The sequence below is a fragment of the Hylaeus anthracinus genome, unplaced genomic scaffold (genome assembly GCF_026225885.1).
Source record: "Hylaeus anthracinus isolate JK02 unplaced genomic scaffold, UHH_iyHylAnth1.0_haploid 12002, whole genome shotgun sequence".
Lineage (NCBI taxonomy): Eukaryota > Metazoa > Arthropoda > Insecta > Hymenoptera > Colletidae > Hylaeus > Hylaeus anthracinus.
The window spans coordinates 7,452,180-7,479,696 of NW_026534349.1; the positions used below are offsets into that span (position 1 = coordinate 7,452,180).

The window sequence follows — 27,517 nt, forward strand, 5'->3', positions numbered from 1 at the left end:
ATAGCTGCAATTTGGAAGTTTTCGAAGCGGTCTCGGAGAGAACCTGTAATTCAAACTTTTTCGATCGTCCGATGAGTGTAAAGACTTCTGTCTCTGATGTTAGAGAATAATCCTTTGCAGTCGACATTTTTGCTAGAGTGAGTCAGCTACTCCGGACAATTTTGGGAAAATTTAACGAACTTCTTACAGTTAAGGTAAAATGATTTTCAATACAAATGTATCTATCAAAGTATTATATTTCATTATTTTATACATCTATGAGACATGTTTATTATAGTGGTTACAAAATTTCATGAAATAATATTCGGTATTCTTAAGCATTTAAGATAAAATTTCACATTTTTACTTGGATCAATAAAATTGATACAAATATAGAAAAGTATATAGATGATATACTTAATTTTTTTATGCAGTTATAGTAAACTGCATTTGAAATAAAACATTCTCTTTCATCAAACCTTGATGAAACACTTTGCTCAACACTGCTTTATTTCTTAAAGATAATAATATACGAAGTCAAATATGGTAAAAACATGTAGATACCATATACTTTTTATATGGTTAGCATTTTCCACGTCCTACAAAAAAATATAAAATCACAATTACTTATTGAATTAAATTATTAAATCCAGATATTTCATCGCAAAATTTTAATATATTATTTACTTAAAAAAACAATCTAAGAAAAAAAGGGCATATACATATCTACAATTTAACACTCTTTTGTTGAAATAAGTAATAACAAATGGTAGTTTGTTAACATAGTTGTACGTTGCTCGATTGGAAATAAAATCTTTTGCGATAGGATAGTGTCGATAAAATGTACATTACCTTTTCCCAACGGAACTTTAATAGGCATTTTATTTTTGGCTAAACTTATTCCTCTTCCTCCTGTATTAAAAACAAATAAATATTTATGAAATAATTTATGAATAAAAATTGTGAGTTATAGTTATCCGATTAATAAAATAACAAGGATAACTTACCAAGAGCTGGAAAGTCCATATCTTTCAAAATATTGATTGTATAATTATTCTCGATACTAGTGTCGTCCACTTTGATTATAGCTTGCGCTGAAAGAGTATAAAATATTTATGAAAATTGCATTTTACATTAGCAACAGATAAAATATATTAATATCGCGTATATTTACCAGTCGTTTTAGGAGGTCGCAATGGTCGTCCAGGAATCTGAAAATGTGAAAGATAAGCGAACTTGAGTTGTATGATAATCGCATCTAGGAGCACAGTATTAGCACGTACAATTGAATTATTTAACGAGTAAGTTTTACTGTGATCAATTATGTTTACTGGTTGGCTTAGGTTACGTCGTCGTTGCTCTTCTGTATAAGTTCGTCCAGATACTTTCAGCCTGTGTTCTTCTGTAACCTGTTTGCAATTGTTGACAATACAAATTTTAATTTGCAATAACCGCCATGTAGATGTCTCTAAGAGTATCATATACCGGTATTTATATTTTTTATTACTTACTCCAGTCATAGAAACCACATTGACACTGTCATTAATAGTCAGATTTCCTAGAGATTCTAGAATAGTGGAATTCGAACATTTCTCCGAAACAGGGTAATGGACACCTTGGATCATTGGTATATTCATATATTCGCAGCAATAATCACATATTGTGAAGCACCACCGTTTTATGATGGACATACTGCAGTATTGCGATGAGTCTTCAATGTTTTTGTGGTACTATAAGGGGAAATGAGAATTAATTTTTACTCTGCTAAGAATGTATCAACGACAATTAATATTTCTGTTCTTACATCGCATTCGAGACCACGTGTAGAAGCAAATACGTCTTTTTTGAATTCATTTTCTGCTACGACTAGAGGTATGCTAATATCATCGACGTGCTGCGTAGCAGCATTTCTTAATTCTCCGAACAGAGTTTCTAATGTGTATACGACAAAGTCGTCCATACTCGTATCTAAAATACAATTGCATAATAAAAATATTTCAAGTATTCGTTGACCTTTTAACTTTCTGTTCCCTTAATTTTATATACTCGACATATTACTGTGTTTAAAAAAGGAATAAGAAATTAGTAATATAAATTCCTAATAATTAGTCCCTATACTTACTGGTGGCTTCAGTCATTCTGCTTAGTAATGATTTTACAACAGGAACTACATCCCTTACTGTAAATAGAGGAGGAAACTTAATGCCAGTCATGTTGGATTTTAGAATGTTAACCACTCTTTCGTACATATATGCAAAATCGTTTTGTCCACCTGACATATTTATAGGTATTTTATGTGTTTCTGAACTAGTTTCAAGCGCATCCCTTTTCCATCCTAATGGAATCTTTGAACTGATGATCTCATGGTATATATTTGCCATACCATCTTCTAAACTAAACTCTCCTATTGCAAATTCAGCAGGACAGAAGTCAAACTTATTAATACCTATTTCTCTTCTGTAAAACTTATTCACATGTATAAATATGAACTTCAGTTTCTCCAAGTCTGCAAATAATAACAATACTGTAAACATTTCATAAGAGAACATTATAATAATTAAATAATAAACAAAGACATCGCTAATTCCCAAAAACACCCAAAGATGCACACGCATTATACAAATGTACATGCATTCCTTACAATAAAGAATTATTTTTCACATAAAAATATAAGGTATTACTTACTCTTATGTTGAGTACCAATAGCAATTATAGCATTTATGTATTGAATCATATTTTGTTGAAACTGTTCTTCCCTTTTTTGCTCTAGTAAAATCTCTTCTATATTTTCTCCAATTGTTGTTTGCTTAGACGATATTCTTTGAGGTAAAACCTTGCTCTCCTTTGCCTTAGCCTTGTATTCACCTTTTAGATGTGGAGCTAGATTCTATAATAAATAACAAAACACTGAAAAACAATAAATGTTTCTATATTTTAATAAAGAAATTAGTGAAACGTGCTGCAAAAGTAGATATTAAAGAAAACCTTAAGTCTGAATAAAAGAACAATCTAAAGAGCCAAGCAAGGAAAATTCCTCTATCCGACCGCTTTTGTCTCCGTATTAGTTCGGATACAGGAGTCTCAAGATCAAATTGTTTAGAGCTTTAAACTAGTTATTGCCAACCAGTAAAATCATAAAAATTGTAATCCCAACCTTCCAGTCTTCACTGCACTGAGGATCCGTTGCAACATCTTTTAAACCATTTTTAAATACTTTGCCACATTTTTCTTGTTTCCTTTTCCAGTCAAGCATAAAAAAATGGAAGGCATTTTTGCCTTTTGTGTTATTTTTCGGCATCTTTTGTTCCTATCAATTTAATTGACGGTGTCAAATCTTCTCTTCGATACACTCTTGTACCGTTCTGTGAAATTAATGTCAATAATCACAAAATGGATATGGTGGCTAACTGGTCACTAACTGGTACTACAACTACTGATGATACAAGATTCTGCTCCTAGTCGCGTACTGATTTTAGCGCCAGCAAAGTATTTATAATAAATTGGGACCACGTATTGTTGACTATAACTACAGTACTGCGCGTTCAGTTTTTTTCGACACGCATGCGCGACTGGTAGCAGGGATGCCAGCCGAATCGTTCCATCTACGATTAGTATGATAATATTATTATTTTATTTTGTATAAGTGCACACACCGTTTGGTTATGTTTACTATATATTCATTATATTATTTTATATCATAAATGCATAGAATCCGCAGTCAAGTTATAACACATAAATAATGTCCAAACCATAATAAAAATCTTATACAGAAAATAAAAGGTAAAAGTTTCATAGCTGTTTCGGAAATCTCTGATTTCAATTTCTATTTGTACTTTGTAACCGATTTACCATGAAACTCGCCTCTTTCCTCCCTAATCCTCTGTTATCAAAACAAGTACATAAGAACGGTACCACGTCCGTCTGATATTTGTTTTCGTTTGTGTAGCTGTTCGCGCTATCTGCATTTTTTTTTACTACTATAGCACCGTTGCCGTTTGGATTGTTGCGTTTGTTCTTTGTTGGCAGGCCTGGCGCAAGGCAGATTCAACGCGTTCACCGGAACCCCGGGTAATTATAGAGAACAGGTACATCCTCACCGATTTCGATGATTTTTAAATATGTTGTAGAAATCAACATTTTGAACAACTTTTTTCTATACATATAACCGTCGCTCGGCCTTAGTTTCCGAGATATTTGCAAAATACCATTGCTGCTACACAATGAATATTGCGTATAACTACGCGTCTGTGACAGCGTGTGTGTAAGCGTTCAGTCGTCGATTGTTTAAGCTCGGAATACACATACGCGACTGTGAGTCTGTATGCGTTAGCTATCATTCGCTGGTCGGCTCGTGTTTCAATCTGTTCCGAATTAGAAAAATCATCGAAATCGGAGAGGATGTACCTGTTCTCTATAATTACCATCCGTATCACACCGAAATTGGTGTTCACTTAGATAAGTAAAGAATTGGCCTATAAACATGATTAGAAGAACGATGTATCTTCTTAAAACTTTTAAACTATCACAGTGTCTCTTGTGAGTTTCCTCCATTTTCGCTGAAATCAATAGCCATCTAGCGGTGAACAGGCCGAACTAATTTTTGGAGTTTGGTCAGCGCCTCTCTCGGGAAAACGCTCAAGTTTGTCCTCAATAGTTCCTTTTTACACTGCTAGATGGCGCCATTGTCGGTGTATTTTTTTACCGACACTTCCAGCACACGGCGAAGCCGTTATCCGCCTGAGTACGCGTCAGTTCCAATAATTGGAGAATCCTGATAATAGAGCCTCGCTCGAAAGCCCGCGGCGTTGGCATTTATTAGTCCAGCTAGCGATATTCCTCGTTGCGGTTTACAACCCTTTTCCTACGAGGAACACTGCTTCCTTACTGGGAGGTACTCCGAGGATGATTCGAATTGTGGTAACTATAAAAGAATATACAGTGGGTGTAGAATGTATTTGTACATTCATCAATTTCCCAAAAAACTTTTGTGTGAAATTGTAGTTTATTAACTCGGTTGCACGGTTCTTATGACGAACAATTTACAGTAGAATTTGTAACATAAGCACATCAGTTTATTGCTTAACTCTAAAAAAGAGTTAATAAATTACAATTTCACATGGTTTTTTTGGTAATTGCTCGGTGTACGAATACTTTCTACACCCACTGTATGAGAAAATTAAAGAAATAAGTTTTATATATATCGCACGTGGCACACACAAGAAAAACTAAACAGGAACAGAAAGTATTACGTATTCTTTCATTAGGTGACACTAATCTGTAATATAATAAGGCGCGCAATTCAAAAAATATTATGCTTCTTTAACAGATGATGCGCTATGACGGTCGTGTTCTCGACGTCACACCGGAGTTAAAAATTTGCAACGCGTTTGTAATTGAAGAAACCGCGGAAGTATCATGGCGTCGTTAACGAGTACGACCTTCGACGCCGACGTCGCGAGAAAGCAGGAAGACTCCTCGAGGCGCAATTAGGATCAAGCCTACGCAGGACCGAGTCCGCGGAAACTGGGACAGAGTAAATAGGCAAAGGCACAAAGAGCTCGCCGGGAGTTCGCTAAAGAAACGGAAAATGAATCCTGGCCAATGCGAATTGGCTTTCTCGCGAAACCGTCAGGATCAATTGCACCCCGAGCTACATCGAACGAGAGGACTACGATATGCCTGCCAACCCTTTCATTGTTACGCCCAAAGGGATTCAGATGGTTCGATTCTAAACGGGCCTAATTAGCGGATTCGTCGAATCGATAGTCGCCAGGTATGAATATCTACACTGCTGGACAAAATTACAAGTATTGTTCATTTATTTGTTAACGGTGCGTAGCTCGCAATTGGCTATACACCTGTTACATATAATACATTTACAACTGACATAGTAGACTTTGCCTATTCGAATTTTCAGACTTTTTCAAGAATTTTTATTGGAGCGATAACAACAAGATTTGATTTGCATTGAAGTACATTAACGTATTGTGTAAGTATTCACCTAGAAAATCGCTTTTTATTTTATTTCTTTCATTTTTACAAAAATGGCAGCTTGGCAGTAATGATCATCAGGTTGAGACTTGGGTTGCGAGTATAGATTCATCACAACGGAGATCAGATTGATCTCAAGATTCAAGCAATAAAATGAAGTTGATATGAAATTTAATAAAATTCTTGTTTTAACAAGTGTTCGTATATTTTCGATACGTTATAAAAATCGATTTTTTGCTGTAGTAACGTTAATTCTTCCTATATTGAAATATAATTGGTGTCCATTGGTTTTTGCCACCTCGAATATCATAGTATAATTGGTTTTCATGAAAAACTATTTAAAAACACTGAAACCTCGGTACGTGGTATTGAAGTAAAGGTATAAATACGAGATATACCGATTTACATTCGAACTCGTTTAAATTTCGACGCCGAAATAGTTACTTCCGCTTTTACCCTGAATGGCGGTCGGTTAGTCCGATCGCTACCTAGAGGTTCGCCAGAGTTTTCTATGTACAGACTAGGGCAGGAATGGCCGATGGCTTGTTTCAATTACATCGGTGACAGGCTAGGAACGAACGAGAGCCGCGTCGACATGGGAATCCCGGCTGGGGCCGAGGCTAGCGTTCGTCCTTGAACTTTAATTCCGTCCAACTACAGGCAGGTCCCGTGGTCCAGATTCGTTTCGATGATCGGTGGCGGTCGTGCACGTGGGACAGGTTTCCCTGTAAAATCGAGTCGACGATTTATACGATCGAAACGAGCCGATGTGCCGTGAATTGCATCCTGTAACAAGATGCGGGCCGCTTTTGCTCGTAATCATCGGAGTTACTTACAAATGGACTGTCGCGCAATTGCCAGCGGAAGTGACTCGTTGTCCCCTCGACCGAACCGACCAATCGTTAGTCTCTTGGTCCACGATCATTGCGGCCCAACGTGACCCGCCGATCAAGCGCGCGCGTTTCGTTACGTCTTCGTTTAAGACGTCGCGTCGCGTCGTTACGTGAAAGGATTCACCCTGGACATTTTCAGACAACAAAAGAAACGTCGCTAGTTTTCTAAATACACCGAGAGCACGACGAACAGGATTCAGAATTTAAAGGAAAGAAAAGACAACTGCCGCGCGTAACCGACACAAGGAAGTAAACGAACTACCAGTTGGGTAACTTTATTACCCGACTCGACAGTTAATCTAACTCGACAACATCGATGAACGACGTGACCGGGATCGAGTTAGAACTTGTTGATGCATTTAAATTTGGATTTTGAATTATTAAGTGTAGAAATTAATTCTGTGAATTTATATTCGATCGTTTCGTCAACCCGATGGCCATTACGATGTATCCCGTGCACGAAGTTGTGTAGCTAAAAAATATCACTTATTGTTGTTTTCCTTGCAGATTATAAGCGCACTTTTGTTACGATAAATTATAAACCTTCCAAGTTCTCAATCTGATTACCATTATAATCCTGTGCAAGCATATGTAGCCAAGGGATTTTAAAACTATTGGCTTGACGAGAAAATAAACGTTTCTGCTGTTAAGAAATCATTTAAACGATAGCGTAACAGTTTCGTATGAGAAAATTGAATTCTTCGTGTCGCAAAAGTTGCAATGTATTTACACGTTACCGCAAAATATTAAGCAAAAGATACGTAAGTTATTGCACGATTTTAAATCAAAATGGCAAGTAATTTTCAGAAAAGACCAAGAACAAGCGACTACTAGACTAACTAGAGTTCCAAACTGTCCTTACACTTTCGATATCGATTTCTAATTAACGGCATACATATCATTATCGAACAAGATTCGAGTTTTTTTAAACGACCAAAGTGATTTAACCCCTTAATTCGCGTTACCTTCGTATCGTGTCTCTCGGGATAAGTTTTATCTCAGTTAGCAGAGCGATCATGTTTGTGGTTCGCGCGACGAACACAAGACGCTCGTAATTGCAACGTAGCGACCGCGAGCTGTACCTCCGCTCCGGCTGGGCGGTTACGTACGGTTACTTGGAAACTTCTTACTAAATAGTCGACCAAAACACGAAGCATTTGCCCTGCACTTGCGAATAAATCAGACTTCTCTCCCACGAAACGTATCAAACCGCCTCGAAATAATTGGGCAACTTTCAGCGTGGAAATTGCTTAAAAGTTTCGCTCGCTTACGACTCGTGCGCGCTTACTTAACAATAACGAGACGCCTGTCGCTAATTAATTAGGCTTTCAGACGAATGCTAGTCGAACTGGACAAGACTCCATCGTCCCCAGGAGTGGAAAATCTGGTTCGAACCCTTTTCAAATGGTCTTTATTTGTGTTCAATAAATAAACAAAATATTGGTATAGCTATTTTTTAACGCTAGGGCTATGGAGATTTAAACCATCTACGCTACATTGTTTGCTCATTTTAGAAATGTACTTTCCAAGACTTTTGATCACGTTTTTTTGAGGTGATCAATGAAGTTTCTTCGGTGTCTTAAAATGGCGAGTCAGAAGGTTTATGTTTCATAGATCGAAACAAATTTTTCCTTTGGCCCCAAAAAACTGATGCAGTGGGTGTAGAACGTATTCGTACACCGATCAATTTCCCGAAAAACTATCGTGTGAAATTGTAGTTTCTTAACTTCTTCTTTTATAACCAATGATATTTTTTTTGATCGTCCTAGGTCGTCCTATTAATTCGATAAATGTTAATAAAATATGCGAACGGAAGAAATGAAATTATGTCAACAGTTTCGAATATCTCAACTGTGAGTTGACGGTCCGGGGGAAGGTCTAGATCCTGTTCCAGTTCACCGGGAACTGGCGTCCCCGTCCTGTCGGTCCTGATCAGTCCTGGAAAGAAGCTGAAGCGTAACCTGCGCTAGGTCGGTGGGAGTTTGCCAGCAGGTGGCAGGTTCACCGCGTATCGATTTCTTACGAATCCAGCCGGGCTTGGAATCGCTATAGGTCTGCTCTCGACTAAAACAGCCCTGAAGCGATCCTTCTCGACGTATCTCGCACCTGTCGCGCTGCCTGCGAGTCTCTCCTCGACTCTCCTCCACGAGGATGACGATAATACGCTATGGTGGTCATCGATGACAGCCGCGTTCCATTTAAAATATATCTTCGAGCAGGATAGATAGACTGTGGATGTTTATGCATTTATGGCGAACGATGTGTAACGTTCACAAATACAAAAATATCTAAAATATCAACAAGAATGTATATGTTGTAGCGTTTAGAAGATAAGACATACATTTATGTTTCGATTCTTTTTTCTGTATCTGTAAAAATACGATTTTGCATAAACATCCGTGGTCGAGTAATTAAATTGTAAATACAAGCGTACCCGGTGATAATTTTGCTACTAGTGGAACTCCAACTAAAATAGCATAACTAAAGAGAATTACGTGTAAAATTTCCATATAAACGTTGCAATACAAACGATATTATAATATGTATCGTTGTTACATGTATATAACGACTGTTTTTCGGATCTATCTTCGAATTTAAGATGTAAATTTCAAGTTTTCAACGTTACGAGATGATCTGAACCGTTATCATTTTTTGACCAAACCACCTTAAACATACTTTACAATATTTAATAATCTTTCACGGTAACCCGTGGTATATATTTTTTTTAGAATTTATATTCAATCCTCGATCCCCATCCCTGTGATGTCAGATTCGTAATTCGAGTGGCAAGGAACCCTTATAGATCAAATTTCACGTGAATCTGAAAACTATTTCTAGTTTTACCCGGTTCGGGGGATTTTTCCTTTCCATGCTTCGGTTAGATTAGAGAGGGAAAACGAGCGTGGCGAAATGTACTGTTGATACTGGACACGAGAAGGTGAAAATAAAAAAATTGAACAGAGAAGATCGTTCAGGCCTGACACGGCTTCGGCGGCTAAGGTAATCGAATGTTCTGCTTCTGGATCCATCGAAAAGAGATGGAATAGCCAATTAATCGCTGTAAAAATATTGGACAGCCATGGTCGTCCGATCGACCATCTAATCGATGTCATTCAACGAATTACGATCGAAGGCGACTCGCTTCGAGTGCGCACTCCAATTCGATGTATCAGAAAATTTGCGAAAGTCGATATACATAGAATACAGAATAGATATACAAGGTGGAGGAATATCTTCGTTATTTATGGATCTATGATAAACATCTATCAGACAAAGTTACTCTGTTCGAAGGAGCGTATGTAATGCAATGGTACCATATTTTCTCAAGGTTATTTTTTAATGAGATTTCAAGATCATTGGTATTTTTTTTTTAACGGTACGAGTATTTTCATTATTGTAATCTTGTAGCTGATAAAAAGACAAATTCAAACGTGTATAATATGTTGACTTTCAGACGACCTTGCAAGAAGTTATTCTTAACAAATCGCACTCTAAACGTATACAATCATCTGAACGTCAATATTATTATACATGTATGAATTTGTTATTCTATCAGCTACAAGATTAGTATAACGAGATCACCTCATTTCGCTTCGAGAAACACCAGTTATTTCGAGATTTCGGGAAATACAATATGACCTCGAGATAATTATTTTTTCTTTAAGAAAAAGTCAGATTTGAACGGTTTATCCAACGAATGTCCACTAATCACTACGAATTTGACTGTTTTCGAGCACGCAGGATCGAGCATTTCAGGGTCTCCTGGGGCAATGGGTTCAAAAGCCTCTCGTACGTCGCATGAAGCTCCCTTCCATAAAACGTTAGAATGACAATACTGTTATTATCCGAGAAGCGAGCTCGAATTGCGGCGCGGCGATCCAATACAGAGCATGACCAGAGGGAGAGAGGAGCGGCTGGCATAATAAACAACAGATCCCGATCCCCTGGACCAGAGATACGAACTAGCTATATAGGTTCTATTTCTATCTGCCGGCAGGGGCGATGGGATTAACCCGCGCTGGCCTCTCTAAAGAAACCCATTAGAGACGCTGCGATTAGAACAAAAGAGTTCCGACCGCGAATAGGAAACAAGGGAATGGATAACAGCGGCGTAGTCGCAAGGAATATGTCAGCTTCCTCTTTTTCTTCTCGATTCGAAGAGTATCGTTTCATTGACGAGTAGGAAAGACTGGAGTCAATTGAGAAATGGGTCGGTAGAAACAAGTGTGCTGAATATACAGTGTGTCCCAGAATTAGTGTAAGAGCCGGAAATGAGGGGCTAGGTGAGGCAATTCTGAACCACAATTTCCTTTGAAAAAATGTCGGATTGTACTTCGTTTTTGAATTATTAACGAGAAACCACCGACCAATCGCAGCGCCCGAGTAGCGCGCGTTCAGCTGCGAGAGGCTGACCCCGAGCGTCCTAATTTAAAAACGAAGCACCATCCGACATTTTTGCAAAGGAACTTGTAGTTCAAAATCGCCTACCTCCCGTTTCCGTTTCTTACACTAATTCTGGGACACCCTGTATAGCTAAATAAAACACACATGTTTTAACGTATCAAGTTTCAAAAGTTTATGTCAAGTACTTTAGCTGCACAGATATGATGAAAATTGTCTCAAAATTGGTAAAAAAAAATTTACTAAATCGACCCGATGTATAGTATTACACGTGACTTGTAAACAAAATTGTGACAATTGACAATTTCCGAAAATCTTGCATGGAGACGTATACATGAATGTCAAGAGCTCTAGCTACAAAAATAACATAAAAATTGTTTCGAAACTGGTAAAAAGAAAAGAGTACTCCTTAAGATGCGAGAGTTAAGTGGTACACTTTTCATGCACGTATACATCTAGAAATTTGGCTACAGCCATCTATTAATAAAATCCGCAATTACTGGTCATTCTTTAGGGTGGTGTTTAAGAAAAAATTAAAGAACCAGGTCCACCTTAACGCAATACTTACACGATCCCCAGCAGAGTCACGAATGAGGGACGATTCGTTATAGGGAAGTAAGGCGGAAGTGTGGAATACGTGAGAAACGTGGTCGGTTATACGGTCGCTTTTTTTTCCAGGATTCTCGAGGGTATTCGCAAGAAGGAAAAGGAAACTTATCATCTGGTCCAGGGAGTCGAGATGCATCTATCGAGAGTAGATCGCAATTGCAATCGCGAATGTGACGTTAGGTATGCAGTTTGCGTCTCGACCGGTCTTCCCACTAATAACATCACGCATTCCGGATGTCTTTGCATGCTGCGCGGCTTAGATTCGACTCGGGCGAAGTATCGAACATCGAACGGGGACCCTGAATGACATAATCGCAAGGGGAATTTGGTGTTTTCGTAGAATTTTATCAGGTAAAGCTTAATGAATTCGTCTTGAAAAGTGCTATCGCATGGTCTTAAAAAAAAAAAAAAAAAAAAAAAAAATAATAATAATAATAATAATAATAATAATACATAGTTCCGTTTAAAAAACGAAACTTGACCATCATATCTCGTTAAATAACAATGTTAACAAAAATTCCATCTCGCTGAAACACGATCCCCATTTTACCACGCAATTTCCATATTTGAAATTTTGCATTCCATATTTGTAATTTTGCAGTTTTGGAGTTAGAGCTCCGTATCATTTAGGCTGGGACACCCTGTACGACAGTTCTCTTGAAACAGTTATTTTTGGCACTTGTCCAACCCCTGGCCAAATTTCGTCATTTTCGAACGTCCTCCTTTCGTCCAGTGCATGATCGTTAGGACTCTAGAGCGAGGTTCATCGCGAGCCCCGAGTTCGTCCAAGTCGAAATTACTCGAAAACTCGCAACAAAGCGAATCGAATGGCTATCGCTAGATAGGGGCGCGAGGCGTGCGCCGCAAACACTCTGGTCTCTCCACCGTCACATCCAGCACTACCACCACTACCAGCCACCCACCGCCACCAGCACCAGCATCGCGAGCCATCGGCGCACCTCTACTTCGAGCCACCTCTACCACCTCGATCAGTCGACCCCGTGCAACGCGGCTCGTCGGCCGCCGCGCGAAAACTCACCCTGCGTCTGCTTGCGTGTGCGATATCTCGTTTCTTTCCCCTGTGGTTCCGCGACGATCCGATCGTTCCACCGATCCTGATACATACGTTCTCCTAGCGTTGAAATACGAAATCGCGACAACTCCGTAGCGGGGTCCAACCCCTGGCCAGTTACCAGGCCCCGAAACGACCGAAGGATAAAAACGTGAAGACTCGGTGATTCAACGCGCGTGCGTGCGCGAGTTGGTGCGTGTGCCTCGAAAGGTCACGGTGAATTAGAAGACGTAGATACACGGGGAGACGGCGTGGTTAGAGAGTGGCGGCCAACAGAGAGGATTCCGCGCAAAAGCCGGCTTCACGGCCAGTCCCCCACTCGCTAACTTGTTGAGTCTCTCTCGGGCAGGTGTGTGCCCCGGTAAATCCCGGAACAATGACGAACAGGCTCTCGGTTTTGCTTCTTTTGATCCTCCACGGGTCAGGGTCGGCCAGAGCCGACGTCGCGGCACAGAGGACCAACGTGCACAACGATCCTCTGGTGGTCGAGACCACCAGTGGCCTGGTTCGCGGATTCTCGCGCATGGTGGTGGACAGAGAGGTTCACATCTTCTATGGGATTCCGTTCGCCAAGCCTCCGATAGGACCTCTTCGATTCAGGAAGCCTCTTCCTATAGAACCCTGGCATGGTGTGCTGAACGCCACCGTTTTACCAAACAGCTGCTACCAGGAGAGGTACGAGTACTTCCCCGGGTTCCCGGGCGAAGAGATGTGGAACCCCAACACCAACATCTCCGAGGACTGCCTCTACTTGAACATCTGGGTGCCGCAGAAGCTACGTTTGCGACACAAGGGCTCCGAGCCACCCAACAACGGCGACAGGAACGGTGTGCCGTTGCTGGTTTGGATATACGGCGGAGGATTCATGAGCGGCACCGCCACTCTGGACGTCTACGACTCGGACATCATGGCAGCTAATAGCAATGTCATAATCGCCTCCATGCAGTACAGGGTTGGAGCGTTTGGGTTTCTCTATCTGAACAAGCATTTCGCCAACAGCGAGGAGGCTCCTGGGAACATGGGACTCTGGGACCAGGCTCTGGCCCTCAGGTGGCTACGAGACAACGCTAAGGCGTTCGGAGGAGATCCGGATCGCATCACCATCTTCGGAGAGTCCGCCGGTGGCAGCTCCGTGTCCCTTCACCTGATCTCGCCCGTCACTCGCGGATTGGTGCGTCGTGGGATCCTCCAGAGCGGGACTTTGAACGCACCCTGGAGTTACATGACCGGAGAAAGGGCAAACGAAGTGGCCAAGTCGTTGGTCGACGATTGCGGATGCAACTCGAGCATGCTGCAGGAGAATCCAGCCAGAGTGATGGCCTGCATGAGGTCCGTCGACGCTAAATCCATCTCTGTGCAACAGTGGAACAGCTACTCCGGAATTCTTGGCTTTCCATCCGCGCCTACCATCGACGGGATATTCCTGCCCAAGGAACCGCTGGATTTGTTAAGGGAGGCGGATTTCAAAGATACGGAAATACTCATCGGGAACAACAAGAACGAGGGTGAGTGATTTTTTTTTTTTCAATTGCTCGGTAGCGGCGAATGATGATCCTCGAGGTTCTAGCGACCCTCGGACTTACCTGTCCGAGTTTCGCGAGTTTACGAGCCTTTGGTGGAAGTTTGGTGGCGGAGTTCGTTTAACGATGAACTTTTCGAAAGTATCAGAAATGTAATTCCCGGTTAGACACGTTCTTACGACGAGACAGGCCGATGCTGGGGAGCTCGGAGGTCGGAGCTCGAACCAGGCCAAGTGTCGCGGGAATTTCGTCCGAAATGGTCGTTGAATCTGGTACAGTAGGACCTTGATTATCCGAACCTTCTGTTATTCAGATGATCCAGAGTCGGAATACATTGCAGATTTTATACATTTATGGCGTACAGTGATGTTAGGTTGCCCCAAAAGTTTCTTTCGTTTTATTAGGAAGTAATTCGTGCACGAATTTTTTAGAGACAAAGTTGTATAATTATATTAATACTTTGCCGATTGGTAATCAGCTGTGTGAACCTGACACCCGACTTTTCAAAAATTAATTTTTTTTTTTATAGAAAATGATAGTATTTGGTCTGTACTTGATTGTACCACCAATGGTTTCGTTTGTACCTTCGTCAATTAATAATTAAAAATTTCAAAAAATGGTCAGCACTCGACATTGAGATTTTTGAAAACTGTTTTTTCCCTATTCTTTAGAATCGTTCGTACCCGTTTGTACCACTTTTCGTTTCGCGTGTACCTCAATAGTTTAACTTTTATAATTCAACCGTATCAACAATTGCTTGTGAAATTTTAAAGACAACATAGAGTGTTGGAATTATGATAATGCTGTTCGAAACAGAACTTGTTTACTAGATTTGCATTAACAAGTGTTTTTATAAAAGCAGAAAGAGCCAGTTGCACCCGACTCCAGTTTGCAAGAGACCTAAACAATGTAAATAAAATAAAAGCCAACACGTTGTTAACGAAAAACTGGAATAAAAGTGGAATAAAATGCCTGCAACAACAATATTTCCAAAAGTTTGGAACCGCCCCTCTGTTTGATGTTTTTATAACATCAGTTTCTGGTATCGTGTGACAGAATCGAGACTGTAGAAAACATTTATTTTAAATACCAAAGGTGATTGGTTTGTTAAATTTTTTTTTTAACGGAACATATTCCAGAATTACAGGAGAAAAAATAAGTCATCGTCATTCGATATTTGATCGGGTTTATTAATGAATCTTTATTGTTCATTTATTTTTAACCATTCATTCAATTGTGTAATTATAATTAAATTCAATTTATGATAAATTTTATTGAATCGAAATATGCACCAAATGTTCATCGAGTGTTCGCTCCTAAAGAGATATTAAGCATTGCACTTGATGTTTATCAAATTCAGCGCTCTTACCTTAATTACTTTGAGGATAAGCACTGCTTCTCGATCGACTGTTTTTTATAATGACATTTAAGCCAGTTGTTCATGAATTTATTTAATGGGGGATGTTAACGAAACTTCACTTGAATGTTCTTTGATTAAATCTGAACCACGATAGACTCTTATTGGAGTGGACATAGATTGTCACGTGAATTTTTCCAATTTAAATGAGAATGCAATTTAGGAACTTGATTTATTGTGGACGTATGCGACAGCAGTAAGACTGTACTTTTACGAAAGTTTCCAATTATATTTTTGAACGTGCTCGTCTCGAGACAACCACCTTAAATTGTGGAAAAAGTCTTAAAGTCCAAACAAACGCCGCGCCATATGATACTTATAACATACTGTAGATAGTCGAATAATTGACCACGTTGGTGAATAACGAGTCAAACGAAGATCAACTAGATAAAAGTTTGAGAGGAAGCTAACCTACAAACAACAACTCGAGGCCTTGCAGCGGACAGAGCAGTTGCTCCTATGACAGTTTCTCGACACCTAACCACAATAGGGGAGATGAGACAATTGGACAAGTGGGACCCACACCAATTGACGGGTGATCAACAACGGAGACGGTTGAAGGTGTGTTCGTCGCCCAACCCGTTTACCGTCCACATCAATTTTGATATTTCATTTCAGTAGATCCACGCTGAATTCATCTGTTTTCACTCTCACCTGCTTTACGTTCCGTTTCAGATTCTATTAAATTGGATTTATAATATCGATTCTTATAACGTATCAAATTTTCAACATGTTTCTACATTGAATTATGATTAAAATTGAAATGGGCCCGTATGACTTATGTTTAATCGAGAGAAGTTTTGTTCGAATCCTCGATTAAATACATCCACGGTACGACTACCTTGAAACAAAGTTGGCCTAGAAGAAACTAACAATAAGAAAACAATTAGAACGCTAAGGTTTGTTCGTATCGACTACGTGCGTCGATCAACAAAAATGGCGAATGCTGGGAGTTTATCGGTCCAATTTCAAGTCGCGTAAACGTCGCTCGTTCACATCCGTTACGTAACAATCCCGGTTCAATCCGATGAACGTCTGTCTGTGCCGACGCGAAACAATGGTTTCGGTGTATTGTTTGTCAGACAACGCTTGAAACCTATTCATTATTGGTTCGTGGACCGTCTTTCTCGTTAATGAAAAGCTCCGTGGCGCAACGCAGCTGCGTTTTACCGCGAACGGAAATTATTTTGCCCGGTTTTCTTGAAAGCGTACCCACTCTAGCTGATTAACCTTTCCGATCTAAATGCCTCGGGGACCTGGTTCGATCCGCTACGCGTCCCAATCGACAGCTTCGTCGCGAACTAAAGGCCGCCGACGTCGACGTGTTTAGAAACGTGCAGGTGCACCTACAAATCCTAGTGAATTTCGGTAGTAGCTACTCTGTTGTATATCGTAAATCGACAAAGGGGAACTAGTACGTATACACTATGGAGCCAGTATAGAACTATAGCACCATCTATATTTTTAAATGTTTCAGACTTCTAACTAGAAATTAAAATTATTCATTCATACGATTCTACTCCCATTGATCGATGTTTTAATAAAATCGTACACAAACGTTAAGCAGCAGTCGTTAAAACGAACGATAAATTAAGAAAATATTAGCGTTACGATAAATGAAAGTAATATTTCGTGAAATTTTCACCCCTAAAAATAGTACCATGTTATTGAAAATGTACTGTTCGCGAAGTACATGTGCGCAATAATGTTATAGAGTTCAGACAGTGTACTTACGTATATTATAGCCATCGATATCACACTTAACGTGTGAAACAAACAGGAATAGAGTAGTACGCACTCCAAACTTAAAAGAAATAAAAAAAAAGTCACACGAATTATATGATATCATATAATACATATGTATAATGGAAATAATGATCCGCCATTGTATATGTTTGAAGAAATAATTGGAAAAGCGTAAGCTCTCGAGTTGTTTATGTAAGTCAAGTGGCACGATAAAGGAATCAGTCGACGACAGCGTCGATTAGCCGGAAATATGTCATCTTGAGGATCGTTCTTTAACTTAAAGGCGAGCAACCGTTAATAGCTGTTTTTCGCTTGAATAAGTCGAGTTAATTAAGCAGTTCTCCTCGTTCCGTTTCCATGGCGCATCGCAGCCTAAATCGAACGGCCTTTATATCCCAGGGGAAAAGCACCTCGTTGCGCGGGAAAAGTTTCTCGCCGGGATCGAGGGCTCCAAGTAATTCGTGACGATTTTAAGCGACGCTTTGAACGCGCGAGTGAGTACGATTTGATCGTTGATCGTCGATAAAGTGGTTCGTTTTATGGCTCCGGAAAGTGCACTTCGAGAAACTCTTGTAAAAGTCTAAATTTGCTTCTTTATAAAAATCTATCGACCGGGCCTTGGAATATTAGCATTATTCGAGAGGGTGTTCTGTTTGGAAGCAAAATAAAATATTAGGCGTAGAAATTAATTCTGGGTCTTTATGTTCTATTATTTATTATTTTTCTGTAACTGTAGTTTAAGTTTACTCGTCATTTGTTACGTTAAAATACCAATTTTCTAAGTTCTCGATTTGGTAACCCGAGTCTCAACCTGATGACCACTACAATTTATCTACATACATGTACTACATATAGAAATTTGACGAAATATTGGAACAGAGCTAATGGCATAACATTAAGTAATGGTAAAAGTACTTATTTATATTTTTTTCATTTAAAATTTCTTTCGCAGTGTTGAAATGAAAAATTGTTTTCTGGTCCTATTTTATAGCGGAGAGAACGCTATCTGGTCGTTTAGGTACGCTAATTAATCACGGCGCGACATACGTATTTAACTTATTCACTGCCAGCTACGAGATATCTCGTAGTTTACGCTACAAGTTTAGATTTAATTAAAAAAAATTATTAGAAAGGACGAACGAAAGTTTTGTGTATCTAATTTACTTTACTTAAAAGAACGACAAATTTAACATTGCTATTTGTTATCAAATAAATAACTTAGATCACACATTCGTATTAAATCTTGGCCTCCAAAGCATATCGCTCTAAATTTGCCTGACAGGGAATGGATTAAATTGTTGCTTGTTTACGATCAATCATTTCTCGTTATTGAATTAATGCTACACCATGATTACCTGTTCAGAAGAACTGTGATTAAAAAAGTTTCTTTCTCTTTAATATCTAGTCACGAGAAAATAGAGACTTTTGCTTTTAAATTCAGTTTAAAAATATGAGGAACCATTAATTTCGAGGGATGTAGCATAGCATAGATATGCCGCAGTGTACGCTCACTCGCATCGGTAATTTGACCCATTCAATACCCGGCTCGATACGACATCTTGGTCCTGACACCTGAGTAAATTCGCAATGCGGTTGACAATTGAATGTTCCTGTATCTGTGTGTTTCCGGATCGCTTAATGATAACTTCGTGAACCGTTTATGCGCTGTAATTTACCGACAGGCGTCTTCCTCGATAATTTATTTATCCACCATCGACCGCTACTGTTGGAAATTTCGACTAGAAAAATCATTTTTTATTTGTTTTAATTTATGTAGATTTTGTATCTCTTTCTCATTTCATTTCACTTAAAATACTATTAAAATTAATATTTATGTTCAATTTTATTCAAACTTGTTTAGGAACCATTGTTTATGTGTTTAAAACACTCAATCCTATTTAAAATTCTATTAAAATCATACACATAACAGAATATAAACAACGCATATGGCCCTCAATGTGCGTTAATGCTCGAGCTAAATATAAGATATGTATCGAGAGAACGTCGCAATTCTCAGCCAGTTTGTCCGTGTCCCAATCTTTCAGCCTGCTTAGTTTGGTTCGATACCGCGAAGAAGCGACAAGGGGTTCATGCATAAATCATGTCGAAGTGGACATCTTTTTCTTCCCCGTAAATTGATTCGATTGCCGTGGAAACGTCCCCCGATGCGCGGAGAGCGGGGGTGCAGCCGTCCACGGACTTTTCAATAATTCAGGATACTTCCGGCTATGCGCGGGAAATTTATATTCTACGGCACGTTTCCGCGTTCCGAGCCTTAAGAAAATAGGAAAAGGACCAATTGAACGCTCTAGACGAGAGGGTGTCGTCGTCAGCAGTTTCATTCGCTTGAAATTGGTCCAAATTGAGCCATTCTCTTTCCGAAAAAATTCACATAGACGTATACACTTGGCCGTGGATTGAGTGGGCATGCGCAGTAATACGCAGGGTAGAAATTAAATCTGTGCCTTTTCAAGGTAAATTACTATTTAATTATGAAGAAGAAACTATACAACTATTAATTATTAACTACCACAACCATCAACCATCGCAATGGTCACAATCATCAATTGTAATAGGTGTAAATCGTTAGATTCGAGTGAATTAATGCAGTAATCGTAACAGTCACACCATTTATAACAATCGGTACCAATTACAATAACCACTAGACTGCGGATCTTTATGCATTTATAGGAAATGTGCAAGAAACTACAAAATGCAAACAATACGCAAGAATATAATAAAGATTGAAAGTAAAGTTCATGTTATAATATTTGCAGAATAAAATAAATTCTGCGAAGGAATTCATATAAATTTTGCATCTGGTTCAGCTAAACAAATGTGCATACTTACTGCGAGTGAATTTTTCGAGTGCTCTCTGAACGACGGGAAATTGAAACATGGAATTTGTTTAATTGATTCGCCGGCGTCAGAGGAGAAATTAAGAATTCAGTTGTGGGAACGAGAAGCACGGAGAGCGGAAACGCGAAGTATTTTCCGCGGTGGGGCAATTTTGTTTCTCCGAGAGGGGAAGTTCGTCGTTTCGCGAAAGTTCGGAAATTCCAGTGACCTGGATTCAGATTTTGCTACCTTCTTCCTGCTGCTCACATTCTTAACTAACTTCCGTGCATGGATGCAAATCTTGAATTTCAATGAAACACAGGGCTGCTCCTTAAGATTTTTACAACCGCGTCGTCCATCGAATCTACCTACAAAGTTTTCCCTGTCGCCTAGACGATCGTAAAATCGTTGTTTTATGATTTTTCGAAGGCGAAAAATAGCGAAAGTTTGCATCCTTGACCCGACACCTGTGCGAGCATTTTTCGACGTTCCGTAGAAAATATTGTGTGCTGAATGAATCTCGTTTATTTCTCGTCTTCTTTCGACGTTGTTTTTATTTATTTCTATTGCGTGCAAGAACTAACTCTGTGATTGTAGATTGAATCGTATATAACGCTCGTTTCGATAGAAATATGTTGACAGCAGCTTGTTACGTTAAAGTATTAACGTAGTATGAAGGTTAACCGATACTTGTTTAAAAGGGAAGACATTAGATTACATGATAGGGTTTGATAAGATTCACATCGAACAGTTGAAATCGCAACTGGTTTGTTTGGTAATGATTATGTGATGATGATTCTGATTGTGGCGATAGTTGTGACTGTTGGAATCATTGTGTTCATTGTAATTGTTCGGATTATTGTAAGTGTTGTCGTTGTTGGGATCATTGTGACTATCGTGATTTTTGTAATCGTTGTGTTTATTGTGACCATTGTGAATAATGTGATTGTAGCGACTATTGTGATCGTTGTGGCTGCAGTAATTGTTGTAATTATTGTGACTGTTGTGAAAACGGTCGATTGCAGATGAAATATCTCCTGTAATGCATCGAAAGGTTTAATAAAACGAAACTTTGGTAACAACCTAGTATTTATGTCCGAACGATCGTGAGATTGTAGTATTGACGTTTTCGTGTGGTGAAAAACAGGGAAAGTCGTGACTTTTGATCCGATGCTTTCGCGGTTATTTTTCAACGTTTCGCTTCTGCGTAAATAAACGGAGAAAGCAAAAGGTATGGAACGACTAAAGCCTTCCACCTCTGTTCTCGAGCGTTTTCTGTAAAACCTGGAATTTGAAACGCGGTCCTTTTTATTTGCGCTCTATTCCATATGCAAACCAGAGAGAATTCGTTGTTTTTAAAAAAAGAGACGCTCTCCGTTCTATGTTCAGGGAAAATGAAGTATAAATAGGTAATGAAGGTAATGAAAGTTGCAAATAAGAATAATGAAATGAAATGATTATTTTTATTATTTCAGAGGTGAACATTCCAAGAATTCCTATTTGTGTAATAGGTGTACATATAATATCTCTTACATATAACATATACATGTAATATCTCTTTCGTCGCGAAACTCTTCAGCTCTTTTGATTCTTCGTATAAATCTTTGGTTGAACAATAAAAATGGACAGGAACGTAAATATTCGTCGTGAAATGTTGCGTATAAAAATCCAATCAATTATTTGACAATTCCCTTCTAGCTCTCGCTAACGACGTGTTCGATGTTCAGGGGCAGTGTTGAGCTCTCAAAAATCAGCCTGACGAGTTATTTCGCGGCGTATGTTTGAAAACTGGCTAGTTTTATATGAAATATGGTTTGAAATAAAACTGCAGAGCAGAATTGTTTCTACAAAATACGTGTACCTCGTACGTTTTGCTTGATGTTTTTCGTATTTTGTTTTGCAGTAACGTGCATTTTGAATACTTGCTTTCAACGAGAAACGTATTTGAATATTAGATACAACATGACGGAAATGAATCGTAAATAGAAACAAATACTAATTGGTGCATTACTGCTTAAGGTTGTTGTCTGTATTGTTAAGAAAGTTTATTTTTTCGAAAGTTCCCAATCTTTGAACTTGACTGTCTCGAAACTATTTTAATCCGCAAGGCTAGATGTGAAGAATATTAATAAGCGAATTCGGCTGAACGCTGCAGCGTTAACGAGGTAAAACGAGCTTCCGTTGCCGATAATTACGTCAACAAGCTGTAGGATTATAATACTCGCATAAATTCAGATACTGTCGCTGTTAACCGAATAATGCATCGCCGTATGCGCAGCTAGCATTAACCAAAACGTAATTACGCGAGGAAAGTGTAACGCGAAGTAATTAGGTGCGACTACCTGTACATTATCGCGTGTTCGATATCATCGTTATCGTTTTCATTAACTTTTAACGTTACGTGGCTTTCATTTACGGAAGAAACATTGAACCGAAATGGATGAAATATATTGCAAGTTAATTTTTAGCCTCTCTTTCCTTTATATCATGAATTTTTGTGCCGCTGTTAGGTGTATGCATAAGTTTTGTGTGTTTTTGTGTTAAATTACTTCATTAAAATAAAATCTTCAAATGAAATACATTTTTATAGAAATTAAAAACGGTGTTACGTCAACAGTTATATATTCAGGTGGCCTGGTTTAGGCGTGACACCCGGTATGTAATAATCTAGTTAGTGGTATATCCTCATAATTTCGTCAAAAGAAATTCAGCTTTCGAGAAAAATGAGTTCCTGTAAGATTTGGTTAGACGTACACGCTTTTTTTTTATATTTGTAACCCAGGGAATAAAGGTTAAATATGTTATAGATTATAACATTAAAGTCATCACATGTTTTGAAATATCAATGTTGTAAATATGTAGTGTATAAAATAAATAGATTCTCATAATGCTTTCCTAACCAGGAATAGGATGTAAGGTGACGTGGATTTACAAAGTAAAAATTGTGAACCGTTCGACGAATACTAGAGATGCTCACTGTACACAGAGGTTCTTATTTCGGTCGTCGTTGTTTCCATCTGGAGTTTGTTGACGGTGTAATTTTCTCGAACGGTCGCGGACGGTTTGGCAAACACGTCGAAACTGAGGCGCAATAAAATTCAGCCCGCGTGATCCGAGTCCGATATCGAAACGTCAAAGCTGCAACGCAATTGTTTAAACGTTACACTCCGTGATCCGCGGCACGATCAAATTTTATCGTCTCCACGTCACTGATAAATATCTCTGTGAACGCTGAAAAACTTCACCTCTGATCGATGCGCGTTAAGGTGATTTGGTCAAACATGACAATACTTCAGATCGTTTCATAACTGTACTTCAAAGCATACTTAAAACATTCACATAACTAAAAAGAAATTAAGTAAATTTTTCTCTGCAAAAGAAAATTACGATAAACATTTAATGTTTGGCCTTTTAACCTTTGTGGTTTTCCTCTTTAAACAATTGCAGATGCGAATCGAAGGGTTCATCAACGGCCTTAGCTCTAGGTTGAGCGCAATAATTCCCTTTCGAATAATAATACGTACCTAGTCGTTTCGTTAATTTTGTCGCGTATTTGCATCGAGCGACCGTTACATTTCTGCCTGGGTGAACGGAAATTCCGTGAGACCCTCGATTAATTTGCCCCGACACGATTAAATAATCCGCAATTAAGGGGAAGTCTTAAATCAAGGGGGAATTTTCGCAGGAAGGCGATGAATTTTTTCCCACGACAAGGCTGTACGTATGTTCTCCCGCGTTCAGACGGCTTTTATTAAAAAAAAAAAAGAAAATGGAAATTGAATTTGGTAGAAGTGTTTAAAGAAAAAGTGTCAATTTTTAGCACTCTTGGTGTAGCTCTTTGCAATGGATAACAAACTTCAAGCAATGATTTCATTCTAATTTTTAGTTCGCATTCGAGGATATTTAAGTAAAGTAAACGTTTGCAAAGTTTGAAAAGGATTAGTTGATTAATCTTTCAGTGACCATTCCCACGGAATAGAGAAATGTAGTTTCGAAAAAATTAAATAAATTTTTCTCTGTAAACAACAAAAATTTAAATAATAGTTTCCCTTGAAAAAATAGTTTCCTCCCTTAAAGCAGTATTTGAATGCTTATTCTCTAAATTTTCTCCGGTTCGCCAAAAAAATCGTTGTCCATGCGCTTTGCGATACTTTCTGGTTACAGTTAAATTCGTTAAATGATAACAGCAGCCTTCTCGATGAACAATGGAAGCTCTATGGCAGCTTGAAAATCGATTTCCTCGCAAACAATGTCGCGAACAGGAAAACATTATTCTATACTTTCAATTTATTTTTTTTTCACGCAGATACGCTTTATTTCTCGATAGCAGCACTCGTCACGGGGCACCCTGTACATAGCCGTTTCCTGATACGGTGTACGAAACGGGAAAAAATATATTGATAAAATGTGCGTGACGAACGAGAACGTGACGCGATGAAATGGAACAAAAATCGAGTAATTTGTTTTTAACAGACAATCGATCCGCTGAGAGCCATATTTATTAGGTTTGCGCAAAGGTTCCAAGAATATTATGGTCGAAAACATTTAATTCAATTAGTTTGCGATCTGTATGACTACTAATAAAACTCGTTCGATTGTCTTCGTGGTCTTCTCGATATAATTTCTCGAATATCCATCCAGTAATTTGTTCCCACGATTGCACGCTCCTGACAAAAGGTGCAACTACTCGTTTTAACCCTTTCCACGGTTCTAACGAGGTTACCGTAACGACGTCGGAATTCTCGCATAGCAAACGACGATTCGAACCTAACGCGGAGACACGCTTTCGAGGATTCGAGAAATTGCTGTTCGTCGGGAATTCGTCGACGAGAGGAGACAATTGCCGACAAAACTATCTGGCAGGTTCTACACGACATTTCGGGCTACAGTATGGTTTTATTTATTTATTTTCGTAAATCGGAAAATGTACTTTATTGACGTATTCCTAAAATATATTTCAAAAATATACTCTAAAGATGTATTTTAAGGATGTGCTTGAAGAGTACATACTCCAAGAATGCATATCAAAAATATTTTCGAAAGATATATTATATTTTAAAGATACATTTCAAGTATCTACTTTAAAAATGTGTTATGCGCCAATTTCGTCAATCGAATAATGAAAAATGAAAATTAATCATTAATTTGTATCAAACAAATTATTACAACTACAATTTTCCCAATGAATACATAATGTAGAATCATTTTCTCGTAAAAATAAAGCTAATAGGTGAAAATTCAGCACCAACCACAGAATGGAATGAACGTCGTAGCTTATCCCGTATTGAGCATTGGGTCGTTTCGCTTTAAGCTACAACAACCGAAAGGGTGCTGCGTGCCACGAAGCGAGCTACTCGAAATATGTTTCATCAAAGGGTTAAGGTCACGTTGCAGGAGAGTCTCCGTCAACCCTAGCCGTCTCGGTCGGTCAGAGCCTCTATTATTCAGTTTCTTTTATCTGACTTCTACTGTCTGACCTTTCCAGGCCACGGCTTCGATTAATATTTCAGGCCTTTGTGGGGAAATTCTTCATTCTTCGATTTCGCTCGTGGCTTTAAACGTGTTAACGTCTACAATGAACACGATGCGTTTGAAAAATCTTGGAAAAAGCCAAGAGTGAACAATCGAATAAGTTAAATTAATGTAATGTTCAGGTTTTCGGTAAAAGAACTTAAGGGAGTTCTACGATGCACGTCCTTAGAAAGTATGAAAATTATGTAAATGTATGGCCTTCATTTATAATTAAATGTTAAGTTATCTTAGAAATGCACAGAATTCATTTCTACACCTAATATACCATTTAATATGTAATTTAGTATCATTTATCCGCGATGTGTCCAACGGAGTTTAATTTTCCTGTACCGTAATGAATTATGCAACCCCAAAATGCCCACCTCTTTAGGTGGTACTCTAGTCTAGAGTGTCAATTTTTCTTTTTAATTCACAAGGAATGTTTACAAAGGGGTTTGCCTACATATTTATTTATATTTTATGAACATACCCAAGTTTTTGCACTATTATAAGGTACGCATTATAAGGTGTTCTCTTCCCTTAGAGTTCTGAATGTTGTTTTAATTAAAATTACGCCGAATAATTAATCGTGACGCACACGTATGCGTAACGAAGACGGAAACGGGTATTTCCCGGATAGCCTCTGGCGGTCCAGACACTAATTCTCCTTTACTGGCAAGTGCATCGGATAATTAAACTGGGTCATTAGGAATTCTGTGAAAAAGTGCACTCCGTTAATTAATCTCTTCCCTCCTTCTGTCTTTCTTTTTCCGCCGACCTCTCCTTCTCGTTAATGCCTCGACCTAAAGCCGCATTCAAAGGCCTCGTATCACTCGAAATCTTTGAGAGCGTGGACTTGAGCGATATTAACGAGCAAACCGACGACGCAATTAGATTACATTAAGTATAAATTATCAACATTGAATACAAATTACAACGTGATTTAAATCCTAACTGGTCGCATATACTCTGATATACTTTGAGAGACTATGGACGTAAATATTAATAAAAAAATATAGCAATTACACATGGGCGTATCCAGCTCAAAACGAGAGGGGGACAGCTTTATGAATACAATTTTTTTTAATGAGCGAGGGAGGTCATGCAATAATACACAGTAATGAAAGAAAGAAATTTTGAAGGAAACATACATGTATATTAGAGTGATCCCTATTTCAATGATTTCTTCATTTTATATTTTATTTTTTTTTTTTTTTTTTTGATGACGAAGTTATCTAAAGTCATTTGTCTAGGCCTGTTCATTTCAGCAAGCAGTTGTCGATACCAAGACACCGTATAAATGACACTTCGTCTTCCCTTTGAACTCCTATCAAAATATGTCATTTTGTATAAACTGAAATAGAACTATCAAATACTAATACTGAAACAGCGTTAATCTAAAAACAATGAAAGAAATGATGATCAATGAAATAAGTACCGATGTTATAAACTAACAAATATTCTGTGTGTGTTAAGCGGAAACTTTGTCGTTTGGAGTTAATGTTCAGGTTGTCAGTTTAAATTGTTCTGTAACGTTGCC

At 38.6% G+C, this 27,517-nt stretch overlaps 2 protein-coding genes across 2 annotated transcripts in view; one reads left to right on the plus strand and one right to left on the minus strand.

The window, feature by feature from the left end:
* Nucleotides 1–228: 228 nt before the first annotated feature.
* Nucleotides 229–3,421, minus strand: LOC128891646 (protein maelstrom homolog). Its single transcript, XM_054151297.1, has 10 exons — nucleotides 3,134–3,421; nucleotides 2,665–2,866; nucleotides 2,102–2,485; nucleotides 1,784–1,947; nucleotides 1,491–1,709; nucleotides 1,263–1,388; nucleotides 1,154–1,190; nucleotides 987–1,073; nucleotides 832–891; nucleotides 229–578 (listed from the first exon to the last, which is right to left on the minus strand). Exons 1-10 carry the CDS (start codon nucleotides 3,275–3,277, stop codon nucleotides 562–564), a joined length of 1,440 nt encoding a protein of 479 aa, XP_054007272.1. The 5' UTR covers nucleotides 3,278–3,421; the 3' UTR covers nucleotides 229–561.
* Nucleotides 3,422–12,590: 9,169 nt separating this feature from the next.
* LOC128891637 (acetylcholinesterase) overlaps nucleotides 12,591–27,517 on the plus strand; it is a 116,875-nt gene continuing 101,948 nt past the window's right edge. The window contains exon 1 of the mRNA XM_054151282.1: nucleotides 12,591–14,450. Within this exon, the coding sequence (XP_054007257.1) occupies nucleotides 13,322–14,450 (1,129 nt within the window). The 5' untranslated portion in view covers nucleotides 12,591–13,321. The remainder of the gene's footprint in view (nucleotides 14,451–27,517) is intronic.